Source organism: Gymnogyps californianus, chromosome 17 (genome assembly GCF_018139145.2).
Source record: "Gymnogyps californianus isolate 813 chromosome 17, ASM1813914v2, whole genome shotgun sequence".
In the NCBI taxonomy this organism is placed as follows: Eukaryota; Metazoa; Chordata; class Aves; order Accipitriformes; family Cathartidae; genus Gymnogyps; species Gymnogyps californianus.
In genome coordinates this window covers 215563-241880 of record NC_059487.1, presented here as the reverse complement: position 1 = coordinate 241880, position 26318 = coordinate 215563, and the positions used below count along the sequence as shown (strand labels likewise).

Below are 26318 nucleotides of genomic sequence, written 5' to 3'. Positions count from 1 at the left end.
GGACAGACAAGATCCAGCTTGCAGAGCAGAAGTGATCATGCTTCTCCAGAAAAAGATCTCTCTTAGAGAAGTAAAAATGAGACAGGCAGAGTCACCTGTGTTTACTGATGAGTGAGAAGAGTTTGGAGAGGAAGCTGATGCTGAGAGCTTTATGCCATGTCATTGCCAAGGGCATGTTTCCCCTTTCTTGCTCATTTCACAGTAACCTTAAAAGTAAGCTACTCTACCCAATGCTGCCCTTGATGGATGCCCTTTATCGGAGACTGCAATGTTTACCCACCAAGGACGCAAAGCAAAACAAACCAATGCCTTCAGTTCTTTCTGCAGTATTTTCCCCAAATCTCTCCAGCACTGAAGAAGCCTGTTAATTCAGTGCTTGTTAGGGACCACAGAAAAGCTCAGAATGGGTCTACTGCACCACAAAACCCAGACAACTCTGCATCCATTGAGGTGGCTTTCACAGGACAGGAACACTGAGCTTCTGTCAGGGAGGGAACACAGGGTGCCAGTGAGTGAAGGTATTTTCAATGCCTTTATGAAGCTTCATGTTCTTTTTTCTTTTATTCAACACCTCAATCTAAGGAATAAGGAAGCGATTACTTGGCCCGACACGAAGACAGACATTTCAATACTATATAAAGAGTAGCAGCTAAAATGGGAACTAAGTCTTCTGTTTAGTACTGTAGAATACAGAGTTATTGGCCTTACTATCTGGTCTTTGAGTAACGCTTCAGATGACTGTCTTTTGTGGTTGTTTTGCCCTGAAATTACCTCTACTTGTGGAATCAATTTGATGCTGTAACACAAAAAACTGTTACACAGCTGATTTGATCTGTCCTCTAGAATACAGAGAGTCTGAACATGGCGTATGGCAGCAAACACTATGAACTGGCTGTCAAACCTAATCAGTGCTAGAGGGCACTTGCATTTGTCATGAAAATAATTTTTGAAAGCCTTTCCCTGAGTCAGGCATAGAAATGAACACAAACGATCAAATTTATTACAGACAGAAATCCTGTTTAACGGTATCAGGTTAATTGAGCATTGTGACACCTCAGGTGATGGGAAAACCTTGCAGATAAAGTGTGTGTGATATATGTGATATAGGTACGTGATACAGGTGTTATGTGATACAGTAGCTGGTTTCTCAGGTCCAGTAAGATCTGCTGACCAGATCTCCATGCTGGTCCTTCATAGCCATGTGAACATCTCTGACTATGTTTCAGAGCACCCTGGGTTATTAGCTGGAGTGCAGGGCTGGACCAAGGCTGGGCTCTGTCACACACGTGGACCTGAGCAGACACTGAGAATGAAGTCCAGACACTCAAATGGCTCTGCAGGAACAGCCTCTCCTTACAGGACCCGTCTAGCTGTGAGGGCTACTTTTAGTCCCTGCAGAGCACTCACTGGAGCTCCTATGTCTGGGAGCACAATTTGAGACCTCTGAGATGGCTATGCCCATGGCGACCTGGGTTCACAGATCTTACTGGCTTTGGTTCCACATGAAAGCAACTATCTGCTTACAGACCCAAGCTGGCCAAGAAAACAGTACAGGTGCATTCATGTGGTATGTGAAAGACCACATTATTTGAAAACAAAATGTCCTGTAGAGCATCAAAATGAAATATTATGATAGGTCTACATCATAATGAAATGAAATATTTAATCAAATGAAATATTATAATAGGTCTACAGCTACAGCATCTTGAAAGTTTGCAGTGCTAATTACAATCTGATGCCACTCCCGTGGCTCTGCAGAACAGGCTATATCCCCTCCTGAAGGCTGAAATCGTCCCACCCATCAAACAGGGATTTATTACCAGCCATGAAGACTTTAGAAAGAGTAAGATGGCAAATGTTTACACTTAAGAAAAAAGATTGAAAGGTGCAATACCTGTAAATATGCCTCCAACGATGGCACAAACCCCTGTCAGAAAGTGTGTAAAGGACCTAGAATGAGGAAAACAATTTGAAGAACCAGCATGAGCTCAGGTACCAATGTCAGATAAATAACAATTAACTAATAAAAACTAATTAATAATTATCATAGTGTTCATCATTACACATAAGTATGCATTATATAAGTATTAATAGCTGACAATTAACAGATTTAACAATTGAGTAACACCTACTGGCTACAGAACGGAGTTTGTCACCGATACTTTTACTGAGCAGCACTGAGTAGCATTAGAGCACTGCGCTCTAATGAGCTCAATGGCAACACTAGGAGGCAAGTACTGAATTTATAAACCTAAAGGATGGACTTCTAATCCCTAAGATTTTTTCCATTCCTACCCAGACAGAATGCACAGCAGGCTGCTGTAACACAAAAACTAAAGCCCTAAGCACATATTAATAAATTTTAAGGTATAGACATTGGCTGTCCCTCATTATGATCCTAAAAGATCAGACAGCTACAACCCCTTCCATTCCCCTGCAATTACATGCCTGTGATTAACGGAGGACCCAGAAAGAAGAAAGATGTTCCATGCTGACTACAACACAGACAAGCTCTACCAAATGCCGAGTAAGTAACCAGGCTGGATCAGCGTGGGTGCTGCTGTAGGTGCTGGCAAGATGGGTATGCTCTACAAATCTAGTCTTCCCACTAAAAAAGACTTTGAGGAAATTAGTCTGAACCGAGACCCATTGTATCAGACTTCTGCTTGCCGCACCAATTTCCTTCTCCATCTTGATACTGGATTCAAACGCTTCAGGCAGTGTCAGAAAAACCCCAGTCCCTTTCAGATGGTCACACGGAGAGGAAGGGCATCTGGGAGCGCCTCTTCCTCTCCACCCACTGGGAAGGGGCTTGGATGGCTTTCAGGCATTCGCCCTGTTGTGCCTAAGCGAGGATGGAATTTTAAGCTACGCAAAATGGCAAAATCAACGGAGGGTGAACAAAATGGACTGAAGCGTCTCTTACCTGTGTTTCTCTGTCAGCTTCACCATCATGGGCGAAAGTTCATATAGCACAAAGACACCAGGCAGACCCTGGTCTCCTAGTAGCCCGCTGGCTATCTTCTCATGTCGTGTGACTGAAAACTGGTTAGTCCTTACCACCTGGCAGGAAACAAACACAGCAAACGTTCTGTTAATGAGGAATAGGAAAGGCTACTAAAACATGAGTTCAGTGAACCATATCAATGTAGCCTTGCCCACTCACTTGTGGGGGGCCTGACAGTGGTTACAAATGGTCATAAAGAGCATCATCAGGATCAAGTCCATTTTTACTACAGGCTATCAGTTAAAGCCCCAGCTAGCCCAAAGAATGAGTGATGCATCAGTCCCCAGGCTGGACTGTTTTGGTCTCTGCTGGCAAGTAATCACATAAGCTGTTCCTCTCAGCCTCAACCTCAAGTCCATGTCATCCTCTACCAAAACATAGTCCACCTAAGCATGCTTTAGGAGACAGCACCAATGTGAGAAAGCCATATATATTAAAGAGTGAGAAAAAAGGAAATAATACATAAAGGCAGGAGAGTGCCAGGGCTGCAGAAGGACACAGATGGCCCATCTTTATATAAATGAAGATCACCCTGCAGCATTCTTCGGCACCCTGCCATTCTTCAACACATTGTTCATACCAGTCCTATTCTTAGAGCAAATAAATTTGGTTTCTGTAAAATGATATTATGTTCTATCATCCCTAATAAGCTATCTGACACAAATTACAATCCAAGCTGAGAAAGATACTATCCAGTTTCTTTACCAAATTCCACATTTGGGGGTTCCAAGTACTGAATGTATAACAGCCCCTGGAATACATCTGGCAGCACACTTGGATCCATAGTTACCGTAAGTATGAGCATCATGGTCTGCATGGATTCCTCTCCTGGTGACTAATAAGAAGCAATTCTTTTGACAGGAGAAGTCCTTTGAAAACTGAACAACAACTCTACAGTAGAATGCAAGATTTCATCAAGAGAAACAGAAGCCATGGTATACTGCGAGGTGGCCATAAGAACAGGGCTCTGATTAACTATCCTTTGTACTTCAGGAATTTCAGTCATCCACAGAAACTGCAGAGGCATCCTGAACCCAAGAATGAGCTTCAAGCATGGTGTGAAGGTTCTCCCAATATCACCTCATAGCAACTAACTTCCAGGAAAGAACAGAGGGGTCCCTTCTAGGCAGGGGACTGAAGAAAGAGTGGTCCACATAAGGATTTATAACAAGAACTGAGTCTCGCAAACAGTTTCAGTCTTTAGGGCAGATGAAGAAATACAAACTACGTCTACCTTTCCAATGGATTCTGTTAGATCGTTCTGCCCACACTGCTCTAGGATAGCTTCGCTTGAATGTCTGCTTTGTATCTACTGTGGCCATGTGGCTCCTCAGATTTGTGGTTCCAACACAGCCTCTGACATAACTAATAATCTGCTGGTGATTTACATTTCAGAGTGCCGAAAGCAACACGAAGGTCGTGTGGATGTGCAGTCGTATGTTGTTCTGATTGTAAGGATAAGTGGTACATGCTTGAGAGTGGCATGAGTTTGGGTGAAGAGCCTGAGGTGGTAAGGGCTCCCAGTGTTGTGACGTTTGCACAGCGTTATAAAACTGCGTTGGACAAGGGAGTCAAATTCTGGTGTAGTTTCATTCACATGTAGATCAGTCCTTGCACTGAACGAGCCCCAGAACCACACTTGGGTTTCACCTCAGAGGAAACTGGTTTGGTGTTAAAGTGAAGCTGGGCATGGACCACTCATGCAGCTAGAAGACACAGAACCAAAACCTGGGAGCTAAGCCATCTTGTACATGAATGTTCACAGAGGTACTGGGGCATGTGGCACCTGTCTCTTCCTCACAGGGTTAGGTAAGTAGGTTAGCACTGGTGGTGAAGTCTGCACAACAGTAGAGCTGCTGCATCTACTGGTGTTTTCTTTGCAAAAGAAACATAACAGCTTACATCATTCTGCTGCCCTAAGACTATGGGGGCCCAAATAATGATAACTGACAGGTTTGGTTTGGTTTGGTTTTTAAAAAGAGGTTCTCTATAGCTCTTGAAATCCCCCTGCAGAATGACGGCAACCAAAATAAATGCTTCCAAATGAATGAAAGAAATCACAGTTCTTTCTGCTCCCTCAGGCTAGCTTCAAAAGAGAGCATAAGTTTGTCTCTGTTCTCAGGATCTTCATCTCACCCTGGTATCTCCTCGGTAATTTGTTTATCCTACCTGTCCCAAAAGAAGGACATATTCTGAAAGCAGGGCTAGAAATCTAGCCACGCTCTTTTGGAGGCTAAAGGAGTTTTTAAATTGGAGACAAGCTGATCTTGGGTTATTCTCCAAAGAACATTTTTAGGATCTCCTTGTTGCTTTGACTTCTCCTGAGCATGCACTATGAGGGATTCATGAGGGAACATGATGAAAGTGGCATGGTCACTTTCATCCAGGTGGGATGGAGGAGGCTGAAATCTGCTTCATCACTGCTGCAACATTACAGATAACATTACACCATAGAAATTGTTATTCTTGCTGGGGTGGTGATATGAAGGAAGTCAAACAGATTGTGTTGCTTCCACCAGAGGTCAGATATGGTCAGCGTCAGAATATGAGGAGAAAGTCTGAAGGCTTTCATTTGCCAAAGCAATAGGGAAAAAAGGTACTTACTTCACCATCTACTTTCATATACACCGTGGGGACCACTTTGACAAAATACTGAAACATCATGGAAGCTGTAAGCAAAGACAGAGGGGCACAATTAATAACCAGTGAAGACCTGGAAAGCTTAACTGACAGGTTAGGTAGACACAAACTGGTTTTGTTCAACTTGTCAGGGAACATCTTTCTGCACAACAGCTACTGGAGGTTTTCAAGGACAGTAATGTCTGACAGGAGTTTTCCTTTTGCCAAAGTGAATCTCGTTCCTGTTCCAACCGAAACCAAAACTGCCAGCATTTTGGCCTTGACTAAATGGAAAACTTTCCACAAACCAGTTATCTTGCTACAGTTTTACCAGTACAACTTCTTGAAAATTCTTATTCTAGCACATGAAAACCTTTGTATTTAACAGCATAGCCCTAAGAAAACATACTCAACTCTAAATGAGTATCCTATATCAACTTCAATTAACACTACAGTTTATTCCTGTAGAAGCATGGTTTTTATGGTATCAGGAGATGAAAAGGAAGATCTGGATCAGTGAAGAAAAAAATAGGAGGAGAACTCCTGCTACTGCTTCAGATCAGCCTGTCCCTTCAGGTCTCTTAAGGATAATGGAAGGCAGGATTTGCTTTGAAAACCTATTTTCTATGAAATTCCCTAGAGGAGAAGATTATTCATCCATTCCTACAGAAGTAGTAGTTCTCATATATGATATCTTTAGCTGGTCTGCAATGAACATAAATTTGACCTGCAATCTACTTCTCCCACTTCTTTTCCAGAGCATGTCTTCAGTCCTAATCCCTCAAGAACGTGCCAACTGGTTCTCTGAGGCCCAGGATGGAAAGCTTCAGCCTACAGAGAGGATTCTACCAGCCAGCTACGGGCCCCCTCTCAGAGAGTTTGTTACTCCACAGAAAAACTATGGCATCACGATTGTATCGAGCATTATCATGCCTTTTCATTTTTCTGTATTTTATTTTAAGCATCATCCTTTGATTTGGGTACAAGAATTAAAATCGATAGCGGAAAACTTAACAGATTCAGGTAGGATTAACAATCCTACCACCACCTCAAAGCAAACGACTTCTTTCTCCAATCTTTATTATATAACAGCACCCCAAGTACCTGCAAAGACAGACTTTGCAGACTTCAGCAGATCTAAAAAAAAACCTAATCTCTGCAGTGGCATATAAAGTGGTACAGTCACGGTCTTTCATGGAAAATGCACACAAGCAGGCTTGTGTGAATAAACCAAGATTATTCATATCACTAAGATATTAGTTTGAGCAGCAGCAGCATGAGGAGAGAATTGCCTTTCCTTCTCAAGCCAGCAAACTGGAGCTATCTAGGAAAGATCAGCAATATTTCAACTTCACTGCAGCTATTCAGCTGTTACTGTTGGGTCGATCAAGGTCAGGCAGACACCATGGCTCTCCAGCAACTATCAATTAGGCCTTTTTTCTCTATCCTGCATCTTCTGGTTATCTCCTATTGCACACAGCAGCTAGACAGGGCTCTCCCTGAACTACACCTGATGTAGGCGTTTAATAACGATGCACTGTACCTGCTGTTGTGCATCCATGAACACCGAAAAGAGAGATCTTTCAGAAAGGTCACAGAATCAAAACACAGATTTGTTCCGGATGAATGGAGGCAGCTGTTCCAGAAAGAGCACAAGGTGGAGTCGTCCACGTTTTATGCAACGCTGTCAGGGTTCTTGTTAAAAGACTGTGAACTTTGCTCCTGTTGTCTTCTAACACTTATTAATACAGACACTTAAAAAGAGATTTCTCTCAGCTGGCTTTTACCTTGCTGTGCAGTGACGTCCGTCCCATCCAGAGGGTTCACTATGCCTGGATAATCCCTTCCAAATGAGAGATGTTTGATATAGTGCGTCATATTGATCTGAAACAGAAATGCTAATAACTCAAACAACTGCACAGCATCCGAGGGGCAAGGTAAGGGGCCTAAAGTTAATTATTTGCATATTTTTCTGAGTGTGACTCTGGAACAGAGACAGGTCCTCCCTTACTCTGCGCATCCTAACAGTAAACTCCAAAGCACTTGCTCTTCTTTTTTATTCATGGGAGATTCCAAGATGTGGCATTTCTCCTTTTCCTGGTGGAAATCCCCAGATCTTGGTGCCCTTCCCTCCCATCTACAGAGCAGGCTTTCCCACCCGCTCCTCTCCCTGCCATAGGAGAACCATGCTGTCAGCTGCCTCGGTGGCATAGGTATGGGTATCATCTGCTTTCCTCCCAGCACATGGTAAACTCCAACAGATCCAGAAGCAGTTGTGAAAATGTCAACCTCAGAAAACTGGGAAGCGCAGATTAAGGAGCAAGGCAGTCTCAGGAAGAGGGGAACAGGCTTGCCAAGCAACATGCAGATGTCCCAGAACATATTTCAGAGCCCTGTGTGAAAGCAGGTTCCAGGCTCAGGCTCACAAAGCCATATCCGGCCAGGATCAGTACACTAGGATCTCAATCTGGCAAAGGGACAAAAATAGACCAAGAGAAGTAGAACACTATCTTGGGAACACTTACGTTATCAAGTCCGAAGCTCTGCAGATCATGGACTGTAACAGAAAAATAGTTTAACAATATAGTTCAGACTGTAATAACAAGCGTATCTGTTTATCTTATTCTAGCTTATAAGGGAGCTTCTTTCATTTCCATCGCGATCTACAATGGCAAGAAAATTGTCTGGGTGTCTCGCTTGCTTGCAGTAGGGCATGTGATAGATAAAACTGCTGCAATTCCCCTCCTGACATAGACTAGCCACTGCTAGAGTGAAGGAAAGTAACTTTTATTTGGGGTTACTTCAGATGGGGTATTTCAGTCCTCACCTGAATGTACTCTTAACCTAGGGCAAAAACAAGATCCCAAGGGCAAGCAAGGAAAACTTCACTGTTATCTCAGTCACCACCTGATACACATAACTCCTCTAACTACTGTAAAACACAGAGGCACAACAGATCTGAACTAACAACTGAGCAGAGCACATGCCTTAATACCACATCCAAGTGCCCTAAAGAAATCATCACCATCTTAGCAACTCTCAGCACTCTGCCTATCAATCAGCCTTGTTGCTGCTGCCTGGAGAACCCACAGGGAAAGGAAAAGTCTTTGCAGGGATGGCCTGAGCAGGGTATTTGCAAACCACTGGTGGGGCCAAGGTTACTGTCGCCAGTGCTAGGATTTGGGGAATTTGGCCTGCCCTCTCTCTGCCCTTCCTGCATACAAAAATATGACGATGCCGGCAGCACCACGCACCCCCAGAAGGGATCTGGCAAAGATACAGGCAATGGGAGGCAATGGATATCTTTTGGTTGGCTACTTAAATGACTTTATGCAATGCCAGAAGCATCAGTCTCAGGATGAAAACATAACTCACAACTCGATTTCAGTATTGCTCCTACCAGGTTTATCCAAAGTCACACAATCATCTTAAAGTAGCCAGAGGCTGTGGCTCATTTTAACAGGTAAATTCACGTGCTCAGGAAGCCACACCTCACCTTTCACCTTAGCAAAGAAAAACACACGTCAAAAATCATGGGCTATTATTTTAGGAGCTGATGGAGTCAGATCACTAAGTGCTCCTACGTTATTAACAAAGATTAGGAATGCTGCTCCCTTGAAGCATTTCCGATATACAGCCTAGCACAAGACAGGCTGCAAAGCTAAAGAACTGATTGGAACTAGCCTCTTCTTTAAAACATTTATTTAACATGAGTGTGCTGTGAACTCATTTTTTTCCATTAACATCTTTCAATAAAACACCAGAAGCTTTAATTGTATTTGTATAAACCCCTTACTAAACCCAAAGAGATATACACACAAAACAGAGAATGTACAGTTAGAAAAGGAAATGCTAAGCCTAAACTATACTCCTCCTAACGCTCTGATCTAGGGAGAGGCCCTTGCATTTCACAGATAAAATATTCAATGCTCAGAAACTAAGGCTGCAGTCATTGGAATTAAGGCAATGGTTCTGCATTACAAAAAGCTCAGAGCTGCACTGGCTTCAGATATTCCTGTTGCTGTCTCTGACAAGCGTGCAGACCTATCACTGCCACTAGCACAGTGGTTTGTGTGCCTGTGCTGGCAACTGGATCAAAGAACTCATCTGGCTTTAAAAAAGAAACTTCTACTAAAAATTTTGAAATAGATGTGAAATGGTGGGCAGGGAAAGGAAAGAAGGGAGAAGTGGCCTCGGGATTATGCTACGCTGTTTTTCTTAACTTTTACCAGCAACACCCTCTTTCATGCTGCAGCATTACTTGCACTTAAGTCAAGAGTTAAGTGGCTTAGCTGTCAGTGAAGTGTCAAGTCCCGCTGCCTTTTGTACAGACACCAGCAGGCTAACCTTCAGTTAATAACAAAGTAAGTTCTACAGAGATCCTGGCTTTGGTGGATCTGCATTCAAACTGGACCTACTGCCAAAGGAATAAAACAGTTTTTGTCCCGCCATCTTCCTGTTGATGGCTCATTCCTGTCCCACCCTCCTTTCGGTCATGAGCCACATGAGAGAATGTAACAGGCTGAAATGTAAGTGTTGCTTTATGTGAGGCTATTCTTCTAGCCAGAGCAGCTCCAAAGTAAGGTTAATCACACAGCTGCACAAACACTTGTGCTGGCGCAGTGCAGCGTTGCACAGGATTATGGCGTTTATCAGCTTTAACACTTGGGTAGTCACATTCGCTAGCATGTGAAGTGGGAGCTGAGTACTGGTAAGGCTGACAAATCTTACAGTAACAGCGCAGTACCAGAGAAATTCAAGGGCAGCATTTGAGAAAGACCAGCCATTAACTAACCTGTTATACTAGATTTACATTGTGCGTGACCCATTTTAACAGTTATGGCTACCCAAAACAAAATTTCCCCACAGTGCTCTGCTATGCCTTCCACAGATAAAACACCGATTAATTAGGTTTTATATAACTCCTCTCCAATAAATGATTTCCAACTCTGCAAAAAAGTATGATTTATATGTTCAGTTCCTAAAACAGTCGTCCACCAGACCACAGGTTTAATCTCTGATCACAGAGGATTATGCTAAGCATGTGTGTATATACCCGAGGTTGCAGATAAATGTTTACCTAGCCATAGTTTGCTTAACATAAAACAATAGGCTATTTAGCCTGCTTAGAGAAGAAACAGAACAGAAGACGTTAAGAGACTGTCAACTAGGACCAGGGACTCTGATTTCTGAAGAAACAAACACATTCCTCCCTTTCTGTAACTGCAGCTAAGTGCTAACATGGCTTCGCCAAGGGCAAGCCCTGCCTGACCAACCCTGTGGCCTTCTACGATGGAGTGACTACCTCAGCGGACAAGGGAAGAGCTACGGCTGTCGTCTGTCTGGACTTCTGTAAGGCCTTTGACACGGTCTCCCACAACATCCTTCTCTCTAAACTGGAGAGAGAGGAATTTGATGGGCGGACTGTTCGGTGGATGAGGAATTGGTTGATTGGTCGCATCCAGAGGGTAGCGGTCAACGGCTCCATGTCCAGACGGAGATCGGTGACAAGCAGTGCCCCTCATGGGTCCGTACTGGGACCAGTACTGTTCAATATCTTCATCAATGACATCGACAGTGGGATCGAGTGCACCCTCGGCATGTTTGCAGACAACACCAAGCTGAGTGGTGCGGTTGACACGCCTGAGGGACGGGATGCCCTCCAGGGGGACCTGGACAAGCTCGAGAAGTGGGCCCATGTGAACCTCATGAGGTTCAACAAGGCCAAGTGCAAGGTCCTGCACCTGGGTCAGGGCAACCCCCAGTATCCATACAGGCTGGGGGATGAAGGGATTGAGAGCAGCCCTGCCGAGAAGGACTTGGGGGTACTGGGGGATGAAAAGCTGGACGTGAGCTGGCAATGGGCGCTTGCAGCCCTGAAGGCCAACCGTGTCCTGGGCTGCACCCAAAGCAGCGTGGCCAGCAGGTCGAGGGAGGTGCTTCTGCCCCTCTACTCCGCTCTGGTGAGACCCCACCTGCAGTACTGCGTCCAGCTCTGGGGTCCTCAGCGCAGCAAAGACATGGACCTGTTGGAGCGGGTCCAGAGGAGGCCACAAACATGATCAGAGGGATGGAACACCCTCTCCTGTGAAGACAGGCTGAGAGAGTTGGGGTTCTTCAGCCTGGAGAAGAGAAGGCTCCGGGGAGACCTTACTGCAGCCTTTCAGTACTTAAAGGGGGCTCATAAGAAAGATGGGGACAGACTTTTTAGCAGGGCCTGCTGCGATAGCACAAGGGGTGATGGTTCTAAACTAAAAGAGGGTAGATTTAGACTAGATACAAGGAAGAAAGTTTTTACGATGAGAGCGGTGAAACACTGGCACAGGTTGCCCAGAGAGGTGGTAGATGCCCCATCCCTGGAAACACTCAAGGTCAGGTTGGACGGGGCTCTGAGCAACCTGATCTAGTTGAAGATGTCCCTGCTCATTGTGGGGGGGGAGGTGTTGGACTAGATGACCTTTAAAGGTCCCTTCCAACCCAAACCATTCTATGATTGCCCTTAAAAAAATCCAATGGTTTACAAATCCTTGGAAAACCTCCTACTGGGTATTCTGAGATTAGCAGGCTTGGTGCATGAATTCCCAGGAGAAATTCTCTACTCTGTGGTACAAATTAGATTAACTGAGATAATCACCCCATCTGACTTCAAAAGGCAGAATTCCCTACGTGTCACGATGTCCCCCTCAATTACATTACCTGCACAGAGCAACTAATAATCCGCCAACACATTATCTCCAACACTGATGTATTTAAATCGTTTAAGACAAAGATTGTCAACCTTTTCCATCTGGTGACCTCATTTACCACAGAAGAATGACCTGGGATGGCTCTCCTTTTAGCTTTCAGGAAATCTTCTCAAATCCCAGCCTAGATCAACAGCTCCTCCCAAAGGAGATTTATGGGCACAGCGAATAATAGAAATTACATTAGTTCTGTAGTAAAACAGTTTTGGGGGGAGGGAAAGAAAGGATACAGCAACACTTACTCTCAACAGCGTGCACTGCAAAAATGAGCAGAGTAAGAGAGAAAAGAAAGATATTCAGATCCTTGAATGAAAAGATACAGAGATTCAGATAGAGCAGCATTTAAAACTCGTACCAAAAAGGGGAAGAGCAACAGCTTTGCCGGTGTGCTTTCTAGGCCATATAAAATGACTCCCTAGCTAGCCAAAGGACTGATATATGGACAAGTAATCATTTAAAGCATAACAGAGAAACAAGAATGCAGGAATTAATCACTAAAAGGAAAAATACAGTGGGATGTCCATATATAAATGAGCTCTAAAGCAGCATGCCAGATAGAATCTGAATATAATCAGCATTGTTGTTTCAGTCTTAAGGTAACAGAAAGGTCATTTTAGGAGCAACCAAAGCTATCCAGAAGTGCACTCAAGGTTTACATTCACAACATATTAACATTCAAAGCTGGGTAACAAGTTTTTGCTCTTACTCGGTCCTGTGCTTCTTTCATCCCACCTGATGCACAGAGAAGGTAGCAAACTATGAGGTTGTTTTTGTTCATTTTGTTGCAAGATCCCAACAAAGGTGAATACCTGGAAATGTATGTTTGGAGAGCATACCTCAAAGGAGGTTAAGTAACCTCCTTTTTTGTTTGTTTCGAAAGACTGTTCACATATATTCAACACTGTGCATGCCTAACCAGTAACTGTCATAGACTTATACCTCCTCAGAGATGGGCCTCTGAATCCTTCACACAGCCATTTCGATCCACTTTGCCACATGCTACATCCCTGGTGGTCCTTCTACAACAGCATGTTTTTTGGTATGGAGAAGGTATGGAAGGTATGGAGAGCCTCCAGATGGCTGCTTGACAAACGTCAGGCATTCCCAACAACGGGTACGACTTGAGCTCTGATGGATTATAGTCCAGTGACAAACAGAAACGTCACATTTGTGGTCTCCAAAACAGGCTTGATATAACTTGAAAACAGTTTGTCCATCTGCACAGAAATGGGTGAGACCTTGCGTCTTTCAGCACCAAGACAACCAAACTCTGCAAGGTGTTTACCAGCGTAAAAAGAAAAGTCCTTAGCAATGCTGAGGACGAAATAAGAATCTCAGCCTCCAGTATTCAGTTTGGGGATGAAAACGGTTAATTCCCTGGCAGACACTACTTTGGGACAGCAGTTAGAATGAGCTCACACAAACATATTCTATGGAAGGAATACTGTACAGGTGATCAGCCAGAGGATCTGGATCTCCTCCACACTGAAGCGGTGTCCTTGACTGATGGAGATTGAGTCCCACATTATTTTTTTTCAAGAATGTTGATGGGCAGAAGAGCTCAGGTGAGGAACTGTTATCTGTAGAAGGCCTGTGCAATAGTAACAGCCCCACAACTAGTAGGGCTCCAGGACAGGAAGAGAAAGAGGCTGCAGTCTCTGAAGAAAAAAGAATTAGTGTCACTTGCTCTTGGTTGCCAGTGAGAAGATGCCAAGGGACCTAAAAAATGACAACCAGTCTTCAGTTAAAGACTGTATGTCCTTTTACAATTCAGCATTCAAAACATTAAAAAGTACGTAAAATAAGAGGGCTATTAGGGGTCATCCATAGTGTCCAAGGATGCCTTCAAATAGGTGCTGGCTGTCAAACAAATCTCTAGTAGAGAAGGGAATAAACCCTCCCTTAAGTACACAGGCACAACATTAATGAAGACGTACAAGTGGCCAGTGAATCTGTACTCTTAGAGAGCTAACAAAGCTTCACATGTTTCTAGGCAAAGCACAGTGACTCGGAGTAGGCAGCTCCTTTTCTAAAACCATCATTGTCTCAAAGAGTAGCTTACTTGGGTTTTTTCCTGCCACTACCATCACCACAAATGAGGAGGAAAACAAACGGTAATCACAAAAATAGTGCCTTCAAAGATAACTTTGTTCCTCCAGTTGACCATGTAGGGTGTAAGAAAATCACAAAATTCGGACCACGTGCAGAACTGCTTCACCCACAGAAATAGTCACGGTCATTGAGAGTGCGTCTTTAGGACAGAGAACGTCCTGAATGTTGTCATCAGCGTCAGCTTCTTTTCCAGGGAATTGAAGGAATCTAATGATACGTTTTAAGGAATCCTGAAAAGCTCTCTGGCTGTCAATAACGCATGATGGGCAATGTCTTCCCTAAAAAATAGTGATGATGGCACGTCAGCAACAGAATGGTCTAAAGAGAATCTAAAGGATGAATGAGAAGCCTCAGCTTCCCCTTGACTAGAAGAAATATGGCAAGGAAGAAGAAAGTGATATGATGATCATCTCTCTCCTGAGGAACCGACTCTCCCGCATGTTGGAAACTCGCTGCCAACCACCGCAGCTGAAGCAGAGATGGCTGCTGCTACATAGGCATGGACAGAAATGGCAGCAGCGCCTGAACTACAAACCTCAGGAGGTTAAAAGGCTAGATCATTCAATCATTCCTCTTTTCTCTGAGGCAGGAAGGAAAGAGAGAAGGTGTGAACTGCTGCAAAGAAAACAGCTATCATATCCAGAATCACAACCAGGCACAGCTGGTGCTGGAGGCTGTCCTTACAGAGGCACCAGTGAAAGAGAGAACTTTACCAAAACCTGCAGCACCCTGCATAAATGGAACGTAAAATCTCAGTTTAGGATTCAAAGCCTGTGGAGCAGACAACAGTGAAGCAAGCCCAATCTCAGCTAGTACCAAATGAATAAGCAGGGCTTGAGGCTGTGCTGCTTGGAACAGAAGACTGTAAATATCAGTAATGTTTGACTCCGGTTTTCCCTTGATGCAGGAGAGCCAGGACTACTAGTTTCAGTGCCAAAAAGTCTGCTTCGAATTGCTTCAGTCCTCCTCCTGACTCCTTCAGTCCTCCTCCTAATGACCTGGGATTTCTCAGTGCAACTGGACCACAGATGAGCTGAGGAACAAGACAACACCATTTGCAGCCGGTATGACATTCAGGAGTTGGGGGTCTTCTCTGACACTGAAGATGGAGCACCACAGTGCAGGCTTAAAGCGACCAGTTTTCAATGCTTCCAGTAACTTGGGATGAAAAATCAGCATCACTGCTTGCTTCAAAAGCAAATGCCCGAAGTTTCAGCTTGAATTCTCTGGGAACACAGCACACGAAGGACAGACAGACAGACAAAGCACTTGTCCAAGAAGCACAAGCAGTATATTTACACGCCAGTATAAAGGCAATCATTATAGATGGCACAAAGGCATAAGATCAGCCTTTTGAATTCTCCTAGAGAGAACAATTTCAATGACCTGAGATGAGGAATGAATAGCAACACGCGGTAAAACATCTAGTAATGATGAAAACTAAGATAAAATATAAACAAAGTCTATGCTGCAGAAATACCTCTAGTAATAAAATGCTCAGCCTCCAATGGTCAGCTGAGAAGAACGCAGCACCTCCTTACTCATGAACCAGCCAAGGGGGAAAGCACAGTAGAAGTCTGTCTTTTATAGATACAATAGGGGTCAAACTTTATCAATTCTTGAGTCTTACAGTTAGATATACTGGAAATGTGAATGTGGATGGATAAAAATTGCATTAACCCAGCAGAGGGTTTCAGACCTTTCTCTTCAGTTATCTAAAGACAGAAAAACACCCTCCATCAATTTCCAAATTACATTTCCTTCAGGGCCTGGTGACTACGAGAAACCAAAAGGAATGCAAAGTTGTATTTAATGACTGTGCAGAATAACTTTCACCTAGGTTGGGTACATATGTATAAATATGAAACCAACATCAAAAGAACATGAGAACAAAGGTTACATACAAGCATAGAAAAACATCCATGCAAACAACAAGGGAAGTGAAATCATCTCACCTGGATTCATGCAGGCAGAAACAAAACAAAACAAAAAGGACAAAATAACTTTTTTCTTACAAGTGGACAAACTTTTTTCTTTTAAAAACACAGTTTTAGTTTTTCAGTACTTCCAGTGTTTCTAGTTCCTTCAGACACATGCTTATTGCATAAAGATAGGAAGGAGAACTTGTGTTAAAACAAGTGAAATGTCAAACACTTACTTTGCAACAAAAAGATTATCAGGAGACCATCAGAGGTCCTTGGGGCATAAAGATTACCATGGTATACAGATACTTAAGAAATAAGTCTGGGGCCACGTAAGATTTGGGTAATGCATTTTTCTGAGAAAGTCTGAGATGTTAGGGGTTTCATTTTTTATGAAAAACCCTCAGGCCATTCAGAATGCCAAACACAAGTGAAATATGGTTTGAATCTATTTCAGCAGATGTTACCCTATGATGAGATAACACACTTGCATCTCTTAAGAGCATGAGATTCATAGGCTACCTACTTCAAAACTTTGATTCCTGTTAGTCAATATACATGTCTGCATTAAAACACATTACGTACCACATTGTCAATAAATAACTTGGAATCGCCAAATGTGATTGTAACTAATAAAACCTGATATTCAGTAAACTCTTAAGAAGGGCGGCTTTCATGATGCTTACCCACTCATAACAGTATTTAAAAATGAAAAAAATTGGAGAGCAATTGCTGATAATTTGGTTTTGGTGGCTACTCATTAGCATTCTCCCAATTAGGAAAGTAACTGAATTTAGGCTGCTGTAGTTAGCTAATGTTAGCAAACTTGAACATAATTTCAAACTTTTTTCCTAGTCTAAACAAGGACTTCTGATCTTCTCTGTCTTAATAGAAGGACTTCTGCCAAGCCAAAGACAAAGAATCAAGGTTCATGGATGTGAGAAATGGGATGAACTCCTCTGGGCAAGGCCGCTCCCTGCCTTTTACCTATATTCCTCTCACATTCAGCTGGTGCTGTCAAACCTCACCTTATGATGAGTTTTAGAATCTATAAAGTATTATTTCAGGCAAATGATTTCTGGGGACAAAATATGAGTATGCGAGAACAAAAACACAGGCAAGGAGAGAGAACTGTGTATGGGAAAGAAAGCCCAAACAAGAAATGAATAATCCCTGAAAAATAAGACTTCTTCTGGGTCACATCTATCCTAGGGCAGCTGCTCAAACAAAATAAAAGGACATAAAGATTGAGCTACACACAATTAAAGCTAACATAACTAAAGAGAAATAAAATTGCACCTTATTCATTGCTGGTTCTGGTGTGCATGTGTGTTAGCCCTGTGTCTCCTCTTACTTCTTATTCTACTTTCCAAAACAAGCAATTTCAACTTGCTTCTACCCAGGAGAGAAGTTACAGTTTTGAAGATGTTAACACCAAGCACATGACAAAAGTTCAGAAGCTCAGATCAGAATTACATTTACCGTCAGACTTATGAAGTGCTTCTGAATAGGACCCTTTGCACCATCACGAAGACACCTCTGCAGATTGCCTAGCTGGAGATCTATTAAATAACAGTAACCCTCAGGAGAAGGAGAGAGTAACAGTGCAAGAAACAAAAGCTGGTGTGCTAGCTTCAGTATTTGAATAGCACCAAAAAATAAAAGTATGGACTCAGGTCTAACCATCAGCTGTACAAACGTGCTATAGCTACTCTGACATGAGGCAAGGAGAGCAGTGCAATGGAACAAACTTTCCATGGTATGGACATTCTTGTTCATCCCCTTATTCTCTACTCATTCAAATTGGTAGGGAATAGAAGGCAGTAGCAAAAATATTGTCAGTCATTACAGTTTTGTATCAAATAGGTCGAGTAAAATTATAATTTTTATTGGATTGTTAATGTGGTTTAGGATAACAGTTTGGAATATTCAGACTTCTCTTAGACATTCAACTTCATCCCGTGTAACATTCTGTTAAGTGTATTAATAGGATTGAGCATTAATGTAGACCTTCTTAAATGGATCAAAAATCACACGCTCATAAGTTCTTGTGTGGAATCATGATCCAAACAAGGTATTTCCAGGGGAGCTCTGTAAACACCTCACAGAGCTCTGTCCTCTGACTAATACTAGTCAAGTTCTTTATCTGGAATTAGAGGGGAAAAAACCTTCCTTCTTTCTGTAAACTTTAAAAAAAAAAAAAAAAAAAAAAGAGAGAAGATTATGAAGAAAGGTTATCATGAGGAAGAAAACAGTCTCAGCTTCATGTACAAGAAAAAGACCAGGCTCTGAGCTATACATTTCCCTTGGGGGTCAGGAAAAACTCCTTGGTTGTTGGTTGGTGCCATAAAAACCTTTCCCAGGAAAAGGCTGGGGAAAAAGGGAAATCACGTGTTACGAATAACTAGGAAAGCAAGAGAGAACAAAAGGAAGAAAATCATTACGCCACTGCCTACATCACGCTTAGCCAGGACCTTAATCCTGGGTGCAGCCTGGTACCTCCAGACAGAGCGGAACTGAAAGAGGTTCAGAGAAATGCAGCAAGGAAGCTCAGGGCTTGAATGGCTCCCACAAAGGACCATCGGAGTAAGCCGGGACTCGTCAGCGGGGGAAAGACACGGCCTGCAGGCTGGCACAGGAAAGGTCTACGACATCCTGAGAGGCAGGGAGAGAGCGGGCAGCGACCGTTCACTCTTGCCCAGCAGAGGAACACAGGCCATCAGATACAGCTAGTGGGAGCAAGCCCACGAGGGGAGGTGTTCGTTCTTACAGCAGAGCAGACCTGCTGAACGCCTTGCAAAAGGGTGTTGTAAATGCAAAACGTTTACCTGAGTTCACGGTCAGATGGGAAAAGTACCCGAAAGAGAGCCACTGAGGGATCTCAATAGACCGTAACAGACTCAGGAGATCCCACGAGCTGAAAACAGTTGCAGATGGAGAAAAGCATTAGGGACCTTCTTTCCTCATTATTTAATGTGACAGAAGTCCCAGAAAGCGGAAAGTTTGTCTGCCCATCATCCCTCCTCCTACTCCTTTTCACTGTCCTCAAAACACCAATATTCCTAACTCTGCCTCCAAAAGGTTTGCAGTAACTACATAGTCCTTTCTGGTTTTCACCTGGTTTTTCCCCCTGCATTTTCAATTCAGTTGTGCAAGACTGCACAGGGGCACACGCAACTAGAGAGCTACCCTGACCTCACCCCTTCCTCTCCGTACACAAAGTACTGGCTCTCAGGACAGCCAGCTTGCATTCATGCCTGTTACAGAGAATAGATGCAATGCAGAGATGCTTCTTGTTAACTTAGAGACACGCTGTGAAGTTGTAAATAAGTAGCTGTAGTAAGGCTGCTGTTGTTACGCTAGTGCAAGCACACAAAGCAAGTTCTGCAGGAAGAAGTGAAATATTTTATTATTAACAACAATTAATATTGTGGGGAAAAACAGGGTGGTGGGTTTTTATTTTTTTTGCACAAAAGCGCTTCTTCATCTGTAGAAACTGTGCTCAAAAGCTTGCTTGTTTTTCTCCAAACACCCCAGTTGCTCTCACAAAGCCCATTCACATTCTCCCCTGACCTTTACCTCAGTGGTACGGGTTAAACTGGAGTGAGTGACAGGACGGGGGAAAACGAGGCTGAAATTAAAGCTCTTTGTGAAACCTTTGTGAAATCTCACGCTTCCAAAACTTGATCAAGGGAACTGCAAACCTTCCATTAAACCACAAGTATTTTTAATCAAGTTCCTGCTAAAGATAGAAGGCAGGGACTGGGGGAGCAAAGTCCCTCCCACTGTAAGAGAAGATGAGGTTCGTGACCACCTGAGGAACCTGAGCATACATCAGTCTAGGGAACCCGATGAGATGCATCCCAGAGTCCTGAGGGGACTGGCTGATGTAGTAGCCTTACTGCTGTGCCTGGGCAGATCATGGAACAGATCCTCCTACAAGCTATGTTAAGGTGCACAGAGAACAGGGAGGTGATTCGAGACAGCCAGCAAGGCTTCGCCAAGGGCAAGTCTTGCCTGACCAACCCCGTGGCCTTGTACGATGGAGTGACTACCTTAGCGGACAAGGGAAGAGCTACGGATGTCGTCTGTCTGGACTTCTGTAAGGCCTTTGACACGGTCTCCCACAACATCCTTCTCTCTAAATTGGAGAGAGAGGGATTTGATGGGCGGACTGTTCGGTGGATGAGGAATTGGTTGATTGGTCGCATCCAGAGGGTAGCGGTCAACGGCTCCATGTCCAGACGGAGATCGGTGACAAGCAGTGCCCCTCATGGGTCCGTACTGGGACCAGTACTGTTCAATATCTTCATCAATGACATCGACAGTGGGATCGAGTGCACCCTCAGCATGTTTGCAGACAACACCAAGCTGAGTGGTGCGGTTGACACGCCTGAGGGACGGGATGCCCTCCAGGGGGACCTGGAAAGCTCGAGAAGTGGGCCCATGTGAACCTCATGAGGTTCAACAAGGCCAAGTGCAAGGTCCTGCACCTGGGTCAGGGCAACCCCCAGTATCCATACAGGCTGGGGGATGAAGGGATTGAGAGCAGCCCTGCCGAGAAGGACTTGGGGGTACTGGGGGATGAAAAGCTGGACGTGAGCTGGCAATGGGCGCTTGCAGCCCTGAAGGCCAACCGTGTCCTGGGCTGCACCCAAAGCAGCGTGGCCAGCAGGTCGAGGGAGGTGCTTCTGCCCCTCTACTCCGCTCTGGCGAGACCCCACCTGCAGTACTGCGTCCAGCTCTGGGGTCCTCAGCGCAGCAAAGACATGGACCTGTTGGAGCGGGTCCAGAGGAGGCCACAAACATGATCAGAGGGATGGAACACCCTCTCCTGTGAAGACAGGCTGAGAGAGTTGGGGTTCTTCAGCCTGGAGAAGAGAAGGCTCCGGGGAGACCTTACTGCAGCCTTTCAGTACTTAAAGGGGGCTCATAAGAAAGATGGGGACAGACTTTTTAGCAGGGCCTGCTGCGATAGCACAAGGGGTGATGGTTCTAAACTAAAAGAGGGTAGATTTAGACTAGATACAAGGAAGAAAGTTTTTACGATGAGAGCGGTGAAACACTGGCACAGGTTGCCCAGAGAGGTGGTAGATGCCCCATCCCTGGAAACACTCAAGGTCAGGTTGGACGGGGCTCTGAGCAACCTGATCTAGTTGAAGATGTCCCTGCTCATTGCAGGGCAGGGGTTGGACTAGACGGCCTTTAAAGGTCCCGTCCAACCCAAACCATGCTATGACTCTATAAACTACCACTATTATTCTGGCCACTGTGTATTTATATAAATACCCGAGGAAGTCCTTTACAACTTAAATGTTACTCTAAAAGTTCTGAATTGCTTTAAAATTCTCCTGAGGCATTCTCCAAACTATCCCTTCCAGAGATACTGATATTCAGCTCCCGGGCTGAACACCTCACTGGAGGCTGTTTTACAGCAGAGCAGCAAAGTTTTGTAGAACAAGTGAGACTGAGAGACTGCCCAGAAACATTCTCCTCCAAGTTCTTCCACACCCATGTGGCAGCACCTCCAGAAAACACTTTTATATTTGTTCATGACGGTTCGAAACCTCTGTAACAAAACTTCAACAACGTCCTCCCCGCTGAAGCAGCGCTCTTGTTATTATGGATAGCAATGCAAAGACATTCCAAATAAACAGTCAGATACCCTTGGAAGCTAAAGGTCACAATAAGCAGGAAAAGAAAATACTTTACCGTGTACATGAGACTGTTGGAAACTTTTGCCTGGGGCAAAGTGGAAATTTCCAGCTACCTGCAGGAGACAGTAATCTTTCATTAAAAGGTCTGAATCTATATAAATAAAGCAGTCGTACTAGTGCTTGGCTTTGTAAATGTTTGTTTAAAGAAGATATACACCAAGCAACTCATTTTCATAGGTGACAACAGCAGCAGATATTGTCCTAACAGGGGGATGAATTTCCCCTCTTCCTCACAGGCAGGCGTGTGGAAAGCCATAATTACATACTGATGTTGATAATACCTGTTCTATGCAGATTATTATAGTGGACATAAAAATGGGAAGAAGAAAGGTCTATTGGGAGGGAACTGACTGCTGCTGCAGGAACTACAAAAAGGTATCACAGAAAAGGACCGGAGAAAGTAACTGATAGGGGGTGAGCAGGGTAAGAAAACCCTGAATACAATAAACAACAGTGATCCTATGTATGCATCCAGGAAAATAAGCGGCATGCAAAAATAATGCACTAAACCTACCCAAAAAATACCCAAACCAAACCCCCAAAACCCCCAAAAGACAAAGGCTGTTAAAATTTCACCCTGGAATCTGAAAGGGATATGGCTATTAGGTGCCAATCCTCCCTGACACTTACTAGCAATCATACACACTCTCCCCCGGAAGATCGGAATGTCCCAAGCTCACGTGCTACACTGCACCTTCAATGTCTGTGCAAACCTGTTGCTTGTGTTAACTGCAGACCTGATGAGAATGGAGATGTGCAAAATTCCAAGTGCATAACAACGGCCCCCAGAAACTCCCCCCGTGACACCCACCCTGGGACCCTTGCTACCTCCAGCATGCCCCTTCGAATCTTTCCTGCTCGTCACACTTTGTGAGAGAGGGTCCCCGAATGGTTCGGTACCCATGATGATGCTCAAATCACAATGTCTGGCTTCGTGAGTAAAAGGTTTCCTTTCCAGAAACAAAGAAGGTGGTCTCCAGGAAGAGTACACAAAGACGTAAAAAACCCCAGAGTTTGCATTAAAAAAAAAGAATTAGCCTGGGCCTGACTGCTAGAATGTACTTGGGTACGTAACCTGCACGTCCAAGTGTTCTGGGTTTGGTAACCCGCCAAATGACAGGGTAGTTACACAGTTACTTGGTACATCTCGGACTACATTTTCAGACACCAGTTGCAAAAACCACCTCTCTGAGCATTTTCAGCTTTGACAACCAACTCCAATAGCCTTGCTTCCACTGTTTTTCTACAGAAGAGAACATGTCACTCTCTCCAGCACCTCTGCTGGCAAGTTGGTGGTTGCTCTTATCTCCAGCATCCGCTGGTGCTCTCTGTTTTAAGACTAGAAGGCCAGGCGGGACAACCTCACCTCAAAGAAGCTGCCTCTCCTCCTCCAGAAACCTCGGCAAAAAGACTCGCCAGCTAGACGGTACGAAAAGCTAACCTTCTCCAGCCGGCATGCTTCCGACCAGCCCACACAACGAAACGGAGAATTAGCCCCTTCCCACCGCTTTTCCTGACTCTCCTACCGAACCCCTTTACGGGCACAAGTACCTTGCTGAGCCCAGGGGTTATTTATTATATTACGCTCCTGTGAACACCTACAGCTGGCAAAGGAGAGGAACGCCCCGACTCTGCCTTTTCACAGGCACCACCATCACGCAGCAGGTTCACAGCAAAACCCGTCTCTCACCTTGTTGACCTCTAGGAAACCATACACTTGGCAGCCCTCGTTCTTCTGCTCTTGCATTTTCTGGCTAAACCCTTCCCTCTTGCACTGCTCTATGCTATCCGGGTTCTTGAAGGCCCAGCCTCGCCGCCTGTATGCTTCTCTGACATCGTCACAAGTATTACAACACCTGCAAAAGCACAAGCACCATCTTACCATCTTTATCGCTAGAAAGAGAGGCTCCAGCTCAGGACTTGAATCCTTGGTGGATTCTTTGCTTCTTCAACAAAGCAACAAAGCAAACATCAGGGACTGGACCTTGAAAGGTGGCCTAATGCTCCTGAAGGAGCTCGAGCTTCTTGAGGTTCTTTTTGAGATTTTGGCATGAGGATGCAAGCTGTTTTAATGCAGTGCTTGAGTCTGAAGAGGGCTCTGCCCGTCCATTTAGACAGCCGACTCACTCCTGGGCAAAGAAATTTGCTACAAAAACCACATCATTGTCCCCCAGCTCCGAGCGGTTTGGAACTTCCCCGTGTGAACAAAGCATCTGCCTGTTTCTACTCCTCCTCTCCTCTGTTTTTAGGGCAAGACTGTCACCATTGGAGGGAGGGTTAATGGCAAACTTTCTTCATTACTTTTCTGCCTCTGGATAACACCTTGGTCACCGCCAAAACCAGTTTTCTTTCTCGGTTCCATGTTTTGCTGGACCAAAGAGAAAGCTGAAGGCTGGAATCACAAATCCCTCAAGATGGAAACACCTCTGGGGAAGGACGCAACTTGACAGATGGGACAAACCAAGTTACTACAGAGACAATAACAGCGAAGGATAGTCCAGAACCTATGGACTATCACGCATCCATTCTTGCAGGAATTTGCAGGTAGGAGGAATGAGAAACACCAAGTGACACCCGTTGCTTGTGTGAGCCATGAATGTCTGCTCTTTGCTCCCGTAAGGATGCAAAGCCTGCAGCAGAAGTGAGAAGGCAAAGCCAGAACCAGGTTTTACTCCAAGACAGCTCACGGAACGGTGAACTAATTTACACAGCTCCCCTCTGGACACCAAATAACCCCAGAAAAGATTCCGTTTGCTGAGATACAATCTGTGTGCTACTGCAAAGGTAGTGCAATTGGCACTGCCCTTAAACAGCCATGGAGGCAACCTAACTCTGCACGCCCTTAACAACCGCGAGTGCAGCTTCCAAAGGCATACCAAAACCGCAACAGTTCTCCTCATTCTCTGAACCCGTGCCCAGGAGGATTTCACGGCACAGGCCTTCATAGACATTGTGAAAACAAACACGCGTGCAACGTAACTGTATTAATTCAAGTGCTAAGAAGATACAAACAGGTGTAAAGGTTACCTAATGTCCTCTGACTCCGCCCCGTAACAGCTCTCGCAGCGATCGGCATCCAAAGAATTTGGATCAAACGCTTTTTCTTCTTCTTTCCCCAGCTCTAAGACAAAAGAGGATTCAAAGTGATGAGGCGTGTCTAGAAACGCTCTCTCGTACTCTTGTTCTGTTCTACGCACAATAACTGTTCCACGCAGGAACGCAACGATTTTGTGTCGGAAGCTGCGCATCCTGCACCCAGAGCCCACCTGAAATGGTGTGCAAGCAAGACCAAGAAGCAGAGCAGCACTTGTCATCTCAAGAACACCCTCCATAGAAATCAGGCTGTTTCAGCTCACAAACCCGGAAGGACAGGACCGAGCCTCTTGGCTTACAAAAGCCCTCTAAGGCTCGCTATCTAGGCACTGCTGCACTGCCCTCTCTGAGCCTTGAAAAGGTGGCTCCTTGGATAACGAATGCGGGGGAAGGTGGGAAGGTACACCGTCAGACACTGCTGAGGGGATAAAACGTTATCAGGGCCCTGTTGGTTGAGACTGGGAGGTATAACAGGTGGACGGAAGCGAGCAGTAAAGAAGTCTGTATTTCGTATTAGCCACAGAAAAAACAGATTTGAACTAGAAAGTATGGAATAGGCATGAAAATCAATCATTCACCTTATTTCTTTAACCACAGACTTTATGCTGGTTATGATCAAGCAAAGAAAAACTTTCAGGAAAACATACCCATTATTAAGCAAACAACTGTGTGAGACTTTCTTTCTAAAGCTTGCAACATTGAAAGCAGTTGAAAGCGCACTTAAGAAGTCATTCTTTAAAAAGCGGTATGGCTTTTCATCTTGTAATTACGCTACAAGATAGCGTCAGGAAGCATACAGCTTAGTAATTGCTACGCTTTGTCCAAGCCACGATTCCCACCGTTTGAACAAGAACACTTTAACAGAAAAGTTAAATCTGAGCGAGACAACTCAACAAATTCAGTTCACGCCGATGCATAGAACTACACCGTCTCCCAGAAAAGGTAATAAGGAGCTCACGTTTTGGAAAGGAAAAGTCAGGACAGTATTACAGTGTTAGATTGCAACGCTTTGCCAGCACCGTTGCTGGTTGGGAATCGAAGTACAACGATGAGCCGTAACACGTCAAAAACATAGAGGAGAGGTTTATGTAGCCAAGGACCACTT

The 26318-nt window shown here is 44.4% G+C and overlaps 1 protein-coding gene across 7 annotated transcripts in view; it reads right to left on the bottom strand.

The window, feature by feature from the left end:
• The window catches only part of ERGIC3 (ERGIC and golgi 3), a 63744-nt gene that overhangs the window by 1050 nt on the left and 36376 nt on the right, over nucleotides 1–26318 (bottom strand). For 3 of the 7 annotated variants that reach the window (XM_050907542.1, XM_050907536.1, XM_050907541.1), the window contains 8 exons: nucleotides 25148–25241; nucleotides 23811–23976; nucleotides 22116–22173; nucleotides 8152–8183; nucleotides 7414–7510; nucleotides 5612–5676; nucleotides 2927–3063; nucleotides 1895–1950 (listed from right to left, as the gene is read on the bottom strand). In XM_050907542.1, the coding sequence (XP_050763499.1) occupies nucleotides 1895–1950; nucleotides 2927–3063; nucleotides 5612–5676; nucleotides 7414–7510; nucleotides 8152–8183; nucleotides 22116–22173; nucleotides 23811–23976; nucleotides 25148–25241 (705 nt within the window). Of the gene's footprint in view, nucleotides 1–1894; nucleotides 1951–2926; nucleotides 3064–5611; nucleotides 5677–7413; nucleotides 7511–8151; nucleotides 8184–12611; nucleotides 12627–22115; nucleotides 22174–23810; nucleotides 23977–25147; nucleotides 25242–26318 lie in introns of all 7 variants that reach the window. The other 4 variants (XM_050907538.1, XM_050907540.1, XM_050907539.1 and 1 more) reach the window with 4 other exon arrangements.